The sequence below is a fragment of the Berghia stephanieae genome, chromosome 2, assembly GCF_034508935.2.
Source record: "Berghia stephanieae isolate SIO BIC M18660-M18661 chromosome 2, UCSD_Bste_1.3, whole genome shotgun sequence".
NCBI lineage: Eukaryota > Metazoa > Mollusca > Gastropoda > Nudibranchia > Aeolidiidae > Berghia > Berghia stephanieae.
This window is the reverse complement of record NC_088361.1, coordinates 53,850,204-53,864,063: the sequence shown is the minus strand read 5'-3', so window position 1 is coordinate 53,864,063 and position 13,860 is coordinate 53,850,204. Positions and strand designations below refer to the sequence as shown.

At 34.2% G+C, this 13,860-nt stretch overlaps 2 protein-coding genes across 2 annotated transcripts in view; one reads left to right on the top strand and one right to left on the bottom strand.

The window, feature by feature from the left end:
- LOC144965157 (deleted in lung and esophageal cancer protein 1-like) overlaps window positions 1-6,375 on the bottom strand; it is a 44,996-nt gene extending 38,621 nt beyond the window's left edge. The window contains exons 1-3 of the mRNA XM_078900190.1: window positions 6,265-6,375; window positions 2,208-2,499; window positions 602-755 (exon numbers count right to left, since the gene is read on the bottom strand). Coding sequence (XP_078756316.1) covers window positions 602-755; window positions 2,208-2,432 — 379 coding nt within the window. The 5' untranslated portion in view covers window positions 2,433-2,499; window positions 6,265-6,375. The remainder of the gene's footprint in view (window positions 1-601; window positions 756-2,207; window positions 2,500-6,264) is intronic.
- A 2,838-nt stretch (window positions 6,376-9,213) lies between these two features.
- LOC144965156 (uncharacterized) overlaps window positions 9,214-13,860 on the top strand; it is an 18,990-nt gene continuing 14,343 nt past the window's right edge. Inside the window, exon 1 of the mRNA XM_078900189.1 lies at window positions 9,214-9,562. The gene's annotated coding sequence lies outside the window, so the exon portion shown is untranslated. The remainder of the gene's footprint in view (window positions 9,563-13,860) is intronic.

Below are 13,860 nucleotides of genomic sequence, written 5' to 3'. Positions count from 1 at the left end.
TATCAAGGTAAAATGTGTAACGTAGATTTAGATGCTTTTGTGTAGTTTCAATAAAAAATTCTCATTTGGATCTATCATAAAATTATAAACCAATCTATAGAAAAATTTGTTCATTTAAAAATAGAATAATAATAGGGAAGGTAAAATGTCAACAGATGAAATTGATTAAACCATCAAATTTGGCTCTATTTGAAGAAATCTGTATGTATTTTGTTAAGTACATTGTTAATGGGTGATTTTATTGTAAACAGTAAAATGTGTGTCTACAAACTACAAAGCAAGTTTAAACCAAATGGTCTTCATTGCATTATAAATTGATAAGGGCTTGGTGAAAAATGACTCAAAACAGTCATCAAGTGAGATATAGCATGAGAGTAAATTTTGTCAATAATTTGTTGTGAATTACGCAAAGTATATTGTAGATGGTGGTATAACAAGAGGAGAAAATTGTAATTATAATTTGGAAATGAGAAGTGTAATACCAATAACATATGAAATACTTATAAGAAAAAATATCTTTATCAAAATCAATTGTTCATCTCTGAAACAATCGCCTGCCCATAAACATAATCGTTTATCCCATAGCAATGTTGACTTTTACCTGGTGGCAACCCTAATGAAGAATAGTTGTCGCAGGATTGGGAAGTCTTATTAAGCTCACGTTCATCAGCAGACATGGCTCTGGCCTGAGCTTGCATGATGTGCCGTTCGAGCATGGCTGCCTCATCCATACGTTGCTGCCACTCAGAGTAGACCTTTGGATTATTCAAAAGGAACAATACCGACATAATAATAATAATAATAATAATAATAATAATAATAATAATAATAATAATAATAATAATAATAATAATAATAATAATAATAATAATAATAACAATAATAATAATAACAATAATAATAATAATAATAATAATAATAATAATAATAATAATAATAATAATAATAATAATAATAATAATAATAATAATAATAATAATAATAATAATAATAATAATAATAATAATAATGGCAATAAATCATTTATAAAGCGCCCATGTGTCCCGTGAAGACACAACTCTAGGTGCACATTGAAATAACAAATTGTAACAATTTCGTCCATTTCCTCACTCACAAATACACACACACACACACGCGCACATACACACACGGAAGTAATGTAACAAGAGAAAATGCATAACTATGAGATACGTGCTCAATGATCATCAGAGATACAACATTTAAACAAATGTGTTTTTAAATGAGTTTTAAAAGTTTCCTCAGAATCTCCTACTTTAATTTTAAGATCAGAAGGAAGAGAGTTCCATATCTATGGGGCAACGTATATAAGGCCTATTTGCAAATCGCTTGGAACTTCATTTTGGGGCAATTAAACAATAGTTATCAGTGAGTCCAAGTCTACCTTTAGGGTCATACACACGGATGAGGCCAGCCAAGAAAGCAGGACAGTTACCAAGGAAAACTTTATAATATAAAATTGCTGACTATACAATATCCAAAATTTTACAGGAAGCCAACGAAAGTTTTGTTTGACATTGTTTGGGATATTTTAGGTAGCTTTACATCTTGGCGGCATTTCACATAAAATCAAAAGGAATGGTGGATTGCAATGAGATTTGTCAAAATATCAACTTAATTACAAACTCAATGGCTTGTTGTTATGTTTTTTTAAGGGGGGGTGGGGGGGGGGGGGGGGGGGGCGGGTAATTTCCATTTTTCTTTTTCTCTCTCATTTTATTCTCAAAAAGAGTAAACTAAATAAACATTGACTGTGCTTTACTGTTGAAATGTGATATAAAGAAAAATTATAAGTGTGGAAATCAAATATTGATAACAATGTGAAAATCATATGAAGTTCAGATTTTTAATTGATTGTAGCATTATTATTATTATTATTATTATTATTATTATTATTATTATTATTATTATTATTATTATTATTATTATTATTATTATTATTATTATTATCATTAAATAAAATTACAATTGAAACTTAATGATCCGGAAAATTTAAAAGATGATTACACTGATAATGAGACACATTTAACTCAGCCCAACGAATATTTGGTAAATAAGGCAAATATCGTTTCCACATATTCAACATAAAAAGTGGCCATATAAAATTACATAGTTTCAAGATCACTGCTATTCTAGAATAAATATTGCATTACAAAGCTACGAGTAATTACTTTATACACATATCATACCTTCTGCAAACTTTCCACATATTTTTCATGATAAGGATCATCACCTCCTTTTGAGACTTGCAGATTTTTTACAGTTTCAGGCCTTACAGCATCTCGTGTATACAAGTCCCTGAATGTTCTAGCCAGTATATGACGAACATCTTGAGACTTTCCTGTTGAAGGTCTTTGCAGGTACATGGGGGGTTCCTGACCCCTTCCACTCGTCTGAGGTTTGAGATTCGCCATGTTTTTTGTTTTTTTTTTTAATTTCCCTTATCTCAATTGATTTGGCTGAATACTTTGTTTTGGCAACCTGTTAGAAATACAATGGGTATGAGGAGTTATCATAAGCTGGTTCAACTATATGGTTTAATGACATGACACTTGTCTTAGGATTGCAAGATCCTGGGTTTGAGTCCTGCTCTGAGCAGTACATGGTTTAGTACTTGGAAAAGGCTCTTTACTCACATTCTTTCATTGTACCCAGATGTAAAATGATTACCTGGTTGTTAACAACTTTGTCTCTGTCTGAAAAAAAGAGTTATATCACCCAACAGGCGTCTTGTCTCATCCTACATAATTTTTTTCTGTTGGCTAGGGATCCCTTGTAAAGCGCTTTGAGCATATTTAGTGGATATTGCACAATAAAAAAACTCAAGGTTTTTTTCTTATTTTCTTTTTTAAAATTTAGTATAACCTATCAATGAGGCCATGCATTATGTTTTGAGCCAAAAAATATATTTAAAAAAGAGCATAAAAAGAAGCAGGAAAAAAAAAGAAAAAGAACAGAAAGGGGTGCTAGTTGTTTGATTTTTAAAAATCCTTCTAACCCCCTGTCCTCTTTCCCCCACCCCCGAAAAAAAAAAAAAAAAGAAACAAACATAACAATGAAGCTAACCACAATCATCTATCACTATGAATGACTATTTTTAAGTGCCATAATCCAAAATGTTATGGTCAAATTGTTGTACTAGAAATTCTTGCAAACCAACCCAAAAATATTGCCAATTATAATAATCTCAATTTAAGCCCATTAACAAATTTGTATATCAGACTTTTAATTATGTTCCGGAGATTTAATGCTGTAACTGTAAGAAGAAAATTGAGAACATTAAAATTTATACAAAACTCAGACAAGTAAATTCTACCAGCAATAATTTTAGTTGTGGCGACCAACCAGCCGTCCAGCTCTGCGTTTATATGATGTCTGCAAATGAGACATGAAACTGACTGGCATCAACATAAATACATGAGAATCGCTTGCTGACGACCGCAGCGGCTGGAGATTTGAGGTGAAGGAGGGAGTGAAGAGAGGTGAGGAGAGGAGAAAGAAGAAGTTTGAGGAGAGGAGAGCAAGAAGGAAAGAGAGGTATAAGAACCAACCAACAAACACACAGTCAAACTACGTGTGCAGCAACTGCGGTAGAACTGCCATGCAAGGATCGTTCTTCTGACTCACACCTGTCGCTGCTCTCAATAAGACTGATAAGACCAAAGTCAAACAGGGCGCAAACCATCATCTCATGAGACGAAAGGATACCTACTACTAATACAAATCTTCTTCTTCTTCAAGTACCAAGTCTGTGCCAGACATCGGTGATCATGATACGCCATTCATCTCTCTGATCAGATAACCTCAGAAAACTAATATTACTCTTCTCTTTCTTTGTCACCCAGCTGTTCAAACTATTCAAATATGTTTTTCTTGGTCTACCTTTACTCTTTTTACCTTCTATCTTTCCTGTGAGAGTAAGATGTTCAATACATTTATGTCGATTTAGGTGTCCTAAGAATTGCATTTGTCTTTTTCTAATTGTACGAATTAATAGCCTTTTAGTTTCAGCTTGCTCTAATACTTCTTCATTAGTTTTCTTCTCTGTCCATGAGATTCTTAACATCCTTCTAAGAAACCACATTTCTGCTGCCTCCAGTTTCTTTCTAATGTCTTCTGTAATTGTCCAGCTTTCGCAGCAATATAATATTACTGACCATACATAGGCCTTCAAAACCCTATGTTTTGTTGTCATTGAGATATTGTGGTTTTTAAAAATTGGACTCATTTTATAAAACTATCTTTAGCTATTGCAATTATTCGTTTTATTTCTGTGTTGCATCTGCCATCTGAAGTTATTATATATCCAAGATATTTAAATGCCTGAACTTGTTTTATAGTTTTTCCATTGCTTATTAAGTTGCATATTGGATTTCGTTCTCTCCTTGATAAAATCATGCATTCTGTCTTTTTTACATTTAAGTATAACCCCATACGTTCACTCTCTGTGACTATTTTATTGAGGAGTAGTTGTAAATTTTCTTTTGAGTCTGAAATTAGTGCTGTGTCATCTGCATATCTTATATTATTGATATTCTCACCGTTGATCTTAATGCCTGGGCTATCTCCTAAACTTCCAATAATTGTTTCGCTGTAGATATTGAAAAGGTCTGGTGACAAAACACATCCTTGTCTAACACCTCGTTTAATTTGTATATATTTACTTAATTCTCCCTCAATCCTGACGGCTGCACTTTGTTTCCAATATAAGTTTCTAATAATTCTAAGATCTTTTCTGTCTATGTCTAGTCCTTCAAGGATATTAAATAGCTCACAATGTCTAACTTTATCAAATGCCTTTGAGTAATCAATAAAGCAAATAAATAAGTCTTTCTGGACTTCAATAGATCTTTCCATCAACATTGATAAGGTGAAAATAGCATTTCTTGTACCTTTGTCGGGGACAAATCCAAATTGAGTTCTTGATATCTCTGGTTTTATACTTTTCCTCATTCTGTTCATTAGTACTCTTAAGAGAATTTTCGTGAAGTGACTCATAAGACTAATCGTTCGGTGTAACTCGCATTCTGTGGCCCCTGGTGACTTTGGAAGTGTTATAAACACTGACTTTAATAAATCATCTGGAATTTTACCACTGTCATATATCTTATTCAATAGATTTGTCACTGTGTTTAAACCTAAATCCTCTAATGTTATGATAATTTCTATTAATATGAATAACAATGATAATAATAATAATAATAATAATAATAATAATAATAATAATAATAATAATAATAATAATAATAATAATAATAATAAAGATCATCATCATAAAAGTTCTTTTTAAAGCACTTAATGCCGAAACCTCAGAGCACTTTTGGATATCACTAATTAACCATAACACAGTCACACTTTGCAAAGACCCATACATGAGTTGCACACATTAAATACAGATGTTTTACTAAATATAATAAAACTTGATATTCAACAAATCGGGAACAAAAACTAAAAAAATAATAATATTAATCAAGCAGAAAACGTCTATGGTGAGAATTTATGGAAAAGATAGGCATTTAAATTTGGCAGAAATACTTTTCAAACATTGTCTATGTATCAACTATAATTATACTGTACCCATAATTTTAAAAGCTCCTCCCTGTAATGTTTTTTTTTTTTTTTTTTTACTTCATTTGCTTTCTGAGAAACAATATCAGTAATTAGGCAGGAAATGCACCATTAGAAAGCTTGTCCTGGCTCCTTAAAAATTATACCAACACAAAAATAGTCCTTTAGATATACTGATATACAAATAATACCAAAGTCAAAATTTACCAAAACAATAAAGGGCCAAAAAATAAAGATTTAAAAAACGTGTTTATCATACATTCAACCTAGAAGAGGTAATTAAACCGGAGTTATCAGAAGTGTCTAGATTTAAGAGGGCACTTGGCCTGGGAGTAAGAGTGAGTAAGGGGGAAAAAACAAAAAAACAAAAACAAAATCAAACATGATGAACTTGTATCGATGGGCACATATTTGCGGGTCTGATAACCGAACACAATTATGAGATTGTTTTAATGTTTTTATATTGGACAATAATTTGCATTGTTTAGAGAATATTTCAAATACAACAATGAGCCTATGACAATTTGGGTTATAAGAACCTGAGCAAATCGAACAGTAAACAGAGAAGTGAAGTAGGTACTCGTTGACTTGGACTGGTACATTTCTTCTCTTTTTGACAAGTTGCCACGATTACTTTTAATAATTTAATCCCTCAATTTTGAATACACTTGATGTTACCTGTAAAGAATGTAAACAGCACAAAATATTGTAACAATTTCACTACGACGACTGCCTCAGCCAAAATCAACAGGAGGCCGCCATTTTGTACACAGTGCCTTGTCTCTTAGCAATGGCCGGAAGGATAACAGAAGGAGATAACTCGGTTTAACAAATGGACTGTTCAGTTAACAAACTCCACGGACCCCCCCCCCCCCCCCCCCCTCTCTCTCTCTCTCTCTCTCTCTCTCTCTCTCTCTCTCTCTCACTCTCTCTCTCTCTCTTCTCTCTCTCTCTCCTCTCTCTCTCTCTCTCTCTCTCTCTCTCTCTCTCTCTCTCTCTCTCTCTCTCTCTCTCTCTCTTTCCCTCAGCCCTCTCTCTCTCTCTCTCTCTCTCTCTCTCTCTCTCTCTCTCTCTCTCTCTCTCTCTCTCTCTCTCTCTCTCTCTCCCCCTCTCTCTCACGACAAAGATTTAACTATTTAATTTATTCCCCCACTTTTAAGTAAACGCAGCATCAAAACGGTAAACAGTCGTGGTAGTCTTAGCGATTACAATATACTTCATAATTACCCTCATCTCCAGAGACCCAGTCACCCTTTATGATTGTTGTAAATAATAACGTGAAGTTGAATGTAAGCTTCAATTTAATTACAAAAAAAAAAAAAAAACACACAGATCAAATGAACATTTCGGGTTTCCCCTTTATCAAGAAAACAGGATGATTGAAACACCACAGATGAATGAGATGATGTGGTAGTGGTTTATTGTTTATTCATCTTAACTACGCCATTACCACATCATCTCATTCATCTGTGGTGTTTCAATCATCCTGTTTTGTTGATAAAGGGGAAACCCGAAACGTTCATTTGATCTGTTTTTGTAATTAAATTGAAGCTTACATTCAACTTCACGTTATTATTTATTTCTTCGAGCTTCGAGCAGCATTATTTACACTTTATGATTGTTGGTACAGTGAAAAAAAAAAAAATAATAAGTGCAACGAAAAACCTTTTCCAAATCAAATTCTTTCTTTAAATCGCTATTTTTTCCTGTCTAGTACAAACGAATGTCCCCACGTCAGAGGTAACTATATGTCTGCAGATAAATGAATAAGTCAGATTTAAGCCTCAGATTTACTCCCTTTATCTTTATCTCCATTCTAAATTTCAACACCTTTTGATAGATGGTCGCCTTTTGCTATTTGATAATCAGTATCAAAGAAATTAGAAAGTTTCCTAAGGATCAATCCGACTCAATCTACTAGTGTATGTGATATATTTATGTATGTACATGACTATATCTGGTTGAGTTTATGTTAACATTCATCACGTATTTGCCATTACTATCACAATTATTGTCTTCACCTCCATCATTGTTTTCAGTCATTGCATGGCCATTCTTACCAGCGCATGACGTAACTACTGAAGTAGGCCATGTACCAACATCATTGTTATCACAATAGGCATCCACGTCATCGTTATTATTGTCGCCAACGTCAGCATCAGCACAATCATCCACGTCAGCATCGTTTTCATCATTTAACGAATCATTATCGTCCATTTGCATTAGCGACACAAATATCATCGTGCTCATTAGCACTAACCTCATCATCATTGGCCTAGTCATTGTAACTACTACAATTATCAATGCCATCGCCATCAACACATTGAGCCTTGGGCATAACATATTATTATCATCAAATTTCAAATCGCACATATCTTTAGGTGTATGGTGACATTTTGACCTGTTGTTCATATGTGTTTTACTCAAAATGCGATAGCTGTGCGTGTGTGTGTGTGTGTGTGTGTGTGTTTGTGTGTGCGCGCGCATGTGTGTATGTGTGTGCGGGCGTGTGTATATGTGTGTGCGGTTTCTCTTCTTCTTTTTCTTTTTTTTTATCTATAGAAACGATTCTCTGTAATTGTGTTCAATGACTTACTTTTCAATGTTAGTGACCGTTTTATTTTTTAATTCATTATTTTTTTTTAAAACTTTTATTTCTCTGTCATTGTCTGTGTTCTATGACTATTTTTCAATGCCCATTGACTTATTTGTACATATGTTATTCATTTGAACAAAATGGATTTTTTTCTCTCTAGAAATGTTTTACTGTCAGTCTCTGTGTTTCATGACTTAATTTTCAATGTTAGTGACCATTGACTTATTTGTATATATATTTGATGTTATTTTATTTGAATATGGATTTTTTTTCTCTAGAAATGTTTTTCTGAAATTATCTGTGCTCGATGACTTATTTTTTCAATCAATGTTAGTGATTGCTGACTTATTTTTATATATGTTATTTATTCATTTCTTTATTCACTTATTTATCTATTTATTTTATCTGTATATTTATTGATTATATTCATATTTATCTATTTATCTATATATTTATTTTGGTAGTTTCCTTTTACTTGTATTGATTTGAAGTGTACAAGCATGGCTTATATTGGCAATTGCCTAAAATAAACCGTTGAATTGAATTGAATTGGTATTTGCCGAACGAAGAAATTCTAGGTTTTCTTTATTTTGCAGCATTTACAGGAATGAGTCCGTTTGATTATTATTATTATTATTATTATTATTATTATTATTATTATTATTATTATTATTATTATTATTATTATTATTATTATTATTATTATTATTATCATCATCATCATCATCATCATTATTATTTTGGCAATATTTATGTGAAAACATTGGCTTAAACCATCAAATTTGGGTCTATGTAAAGAAATCTGTAGGTATTTTGATAAGTACATTGTTAATAGTAATAGGTGATTTTATTGTAAACAGTAAAATGTGTGACTACAAACTACAAAGCAAGTTTAAACCAAAACCATTGGTAAAATTATTTCACTCGGCAAGGACCACGTCTTAACCAAAGTCCCGGAAAGGTACTTGACACCCCACCCCCAACGATCAATAGTTGCTGATATCTAAACGCTGATACGAAATGTATGGACTGAACACACTTTTACTTTGGGGGCGGTACATTATTTAGGAAATTGTAAAGCAAGCAATCTTTTTTCTTTCTTCTTTAATATTGTATCAATCATGAAAATAAGATGTAATAAGACATTAAAGCCATAATTATTTTTCTACATACCTTTGGATTATCGTAATTGTTGTTCTTATTATTTTGTTTTTAACCATTTAGCTAGATAAGTAATCTCCCGAATTGACCCTTGACCTATACTTTATTATTATGATGGTTGGAGAGAACTGTAGAACGAAGGCCCTGGCATGAAATGAAATAATATGTGAAGAAACAATTGTGACACAATACAAGGAACTTTGCAAACATTCTCCATGTGTAAGTATGAGGTGTATTTTAAAAGATTAATTGAATTAAGGTTTTAAATTGGCTGTCGTTATCCACAGACAGGACTGCACAACAATACAATCTTGTTTGGTGAGATGACAAAGACTATGACTGTGCAAGTGACAGTGGCAGCCCCCCCCCCCCCCCCCCCCCCCCCCCCCCTTTCACAGACCGCTAACCACTTTATCTTTTTCTGTTGTTTTAATCAGTCATCCTATTAAGATAGGCTGTCGTTATTGCCAGACATGCCTGCCCATAAATAAGGGAGGCCCTCCGAAAGCTCCTACTAGGAGTCCTAGTGCTAAGGGAAACAACTCCAAACTAACCCTAAGAAAAAATAAAACCTAGACTAGATAGTACCTTTAACTAACGCTAATAGGAAGAACAAACACCCTATCACCTTTACTAAGACATAACTAACTATAATAGAAAAAAAATCCTCTGACCTCTAGCTAACCCTAGAAAAAAAAAACCCAAAAAACCTAGGACTGCTATGCACTACATTTCAATACTTCACAAATCAAAATGGTGGCCAACAATGATCAAATTAGGAAATTTTAAACTTTCACAAATGATCAAATTAGGAAATTTTAAAGTTTCACAAATCTATCAAGGTTTGTTCTAGAGTTTTTAAAATGCTTCTATATGATGACAAATTGAATAAATAAACACATGACAAAACGTCCATGGCGAAAATACAAATTGAAAGAAATGCTGGCGCTAGGAGCTTTTGGAAGGTCTCCCGCCAATAAAGAAAAGGGATTATTGGCAGGCACCTGTCGTATATTCGTACGTTGGGGGGGGGGGGGGGGGGGGGGGGGGGGGGGGGGGGGGGGACTTACTGACCCCATTGTGGAATCGCTATTATTATTGAGTACCCTGTAACTGCAATGGGAGAAGTTTATGCCAATATAAGGCTTGAAACAATTATGAGTACAATATATAATGCTTATCGCGAATATTTTGTAACAAACTCGTAGTTTTGACAATCGTCTTTCTTCTTATTTGATTGATATAACGAACTACTAATACGTATGTATTTTGACAATCGACAATTATTTTTTTTTTGCCTACATCACAGCTCTTCACTATATAATCCGTGGTCTACAGAATTGATTCTATGCGTTTAGGTAAAATAATTACAAACATCCACCAACCAGGGTTAAACATACCAACAACACACAAAACTGTGTGTAACCTTTAACAATTTATAGTCTTATTTGATATAATTTACTGAGAACTGATCACTAACAGGCTGTCTAAAAATAATGACAAAGTGCTGAGTGACGTCAACTTCGTTCCATCAGTATCTCAGCCCTAAAAATGATTGTGCCCACCTGACGTAGAACTGTCAACTGAGATGGCTTTGCCTGATGGAATGACTTTGCATTGTCATTTTGAGCACGAGTCAAAGTCACCCCAGTTGCTGGTTCATGAAAAAATAAATTGACTTTAATTATGATGATGTTGAGGGGGGGAGATGTATGATATTGATGAAGATAATGGGTGTATGGTGTTGGTGGTGGTGGTGGCACATAGTGTTATTATCACTGAATGTCTAATTTTTGCACATCGCACACACAGCCTGCTTTGTGGAGTGACTACCGCACAAAAACTTTTTTGCACGACACTCACTTTATGGTCGTTTTGCTGTCTTTTTACCCCCGCAAGCCTAAGTGACATCAGCCACGTACGTCCACGTTGAGTTTGAGTGGATGAAGCTAATGTCTCCAATTGTTCTCCCTCGTGTCCAAGAACTGTGTATATTGTTTGCCTCGGGTATTTTGAGAGGTTTGTCTCACCTCTCCACCTTTCTATTTAGGTGTGGCCAACTCCTTTGCCACGGCAATGTTGAAATTCCCGCAATTCGCCTTAGATATATAGTACAGGTCGTGTGCAACGGCTTCGGTTACAACGAGAGCTCGGCTATAATGGGGAACTTGAAATGTAATTCATATAAATCGTGCATGACTAGAATGGGATAATATTTATTGGTACACGGCTACAACGAGCGTGTGAGTTGCAAGCTTTGTACTCAATTGAGAAAAACTAGGTACTCAAGAAGACAAGAGGAAAGCACACATAGGAAAGGGTAGCCCTATTCGTCCTTAAGGTCGAATAGCTTCAACCGTGGTTGCTGTACGTACGGACAAATAGTGTTGCTTGCACTATTCGTCCTTCACACTAAAGCTGGGCAATATTCCGTTTTTGCTTTTACTGAGCTGGATTCGAATCCACGTAATTACATGATATATCCGTATCGTCTTAAATGTTTCACAAACCCCACCTCCTCTGTTTGTGAGACAAATAATCAGTTAAGTGTCTATGTGTGTGTGTGTGTGTGTATGTGTGTGTGTGTGTTAATTTCGTGGGGTTTTTTTGTTTGTTTTTTTCTTCTGGGATATGATTTTTATTCCAGAATGGTGGTTGATTTCTTATAAGGAACAATTGTCGTGTTCTCCTATTGGTAAGTATCCCATTCAAATACCTGCTCAAGAGTTTGGGTTGGCTAGGCACAGAGGAAGATTCGGCAGGTTTTCTTTGTTTTGTTTTTTTTTTTTTTTGGGGGGTGGGGTTGTTGTTGTTTTGTTGTTTTTTTTTTTGCTGTTGTTTTTTTTTTTTTTTTTTTTTTGGGGGGGGGGGGGGGGGGGGGGGTTATTGTTCTTTTTTATTTGTTTTCTTTTGTTGGTATTTTCCCTGCTTTTGTTTGATTTGTGTGTGTGTGTGTGTGTGTGTGTGTGTGTGTGTGTGTGTGTGTGTGTGTGTGTGTGTGTGTGTCTATTGTGTGTCTACGTGTGTTTTGCCTTTTTTACATTTTTTTTTCAATCTATAATAGTGGGTAAGCACTCAGTAACTATTTGTTTTAAATGACTGGTATTCAATTTGTCAAAATATTATATTTGTCATAATAGTATAAGCAGCGCAAAAAAAACCCACCAAATTTCTGTATCTCTTAAGAAGCAGTTTTATTAAAAAATGTTATAATCTTGATAATTCAGTGAGTGCCATCAATAATAGCTTGAATTTAGCCAAAATTTTTGAACGATGTCGATACCTGTCCTTTAACTTCAGAAAATTTTGTTATAAGTTGTACAGTCTTGAGTAGACTAGCTGTATGACATAATGATAGATTTAATACATGGCGAATTCAATGCGTTATCAAATTGGCAGTAAACGAGGTAATTGTATAGACGGGATGGAATTTGGCGGCTTTACAACACGCAAATTAATTCCAAAGCCGAAAGCACAACCTCTGCATTTAAACTTATCTCCATAGACGATGTCAATATATTAAAGATTAATAAAGGACACTAATACCAAGTCCTCAATATTTTCAGTACTTCGTTCGTTAGCCAATACTATTAAGTATTTGGTATCCACTTTTGCCCTGACGAGAAGTTAGAATGTCAACGGGTTGAAACTGGGTGAAATAGAATGATACAGAACATAAAAGCCCAGTTCGGTCTAAGAACAATAACTTGCCTATGTTCTTAAACTCAGAACAAGGGGTAATGTTGTCAGGGGTTGGGGTTGTTGTTTTGATCTGGGTAGGGTCTGATAAAGTTACGATTACTGGCCAAAAACAAATTCCTAACTTTAGTTTAAAATTAAAAAATAGAAAGACGGAAATATATACATAATAAGATTGATATATTTTAAACAATGGTTACAAGAAAAATAAATCCACGATTTTTCTCATTAATTCTGTACTCAAACAACTGTGTATGCAAATGTTGTATTCCAGATGTGTAATTTGGCTTATCGCCACTCAAGGTGGTATTTCAATAGATATTATTACAACTAACGTGTCTATGTACGCAGTGATACAGACCTGCCAAGCATTCGACTGATTGTGTCATAGTGGAAAAAAGAATACCATTTCGAAAGGGATTTGTGCTGCATTGTAGGTTAACAAACACGCAGGTCTGACATCCGAATCCACTTATGGGCCTGGTTTAACTGTTGTTGTATAATGTATTTTGCGTCATTTTTTAAAAGATTTCTATTACAAGAATGAGCCCATAAGGAAATGGTTATCAGACCTAAAAATAATTGCACGTCGATCCACATCAATTTTAAAACCATCACCATCACTACCACAAGCACTTTTACAACATAATCATTACCATCAGAATCGCTACCACCATCATTTGCACAATATCATAAGTATCATCAGCACCACAATCAATATCACCACCACAGCATTATACCTACCATTACCATTGTCATATCAATTATTGTCATCACTAGCAAAATCATAACTATCATCTCAGCCACCACCACTTTAG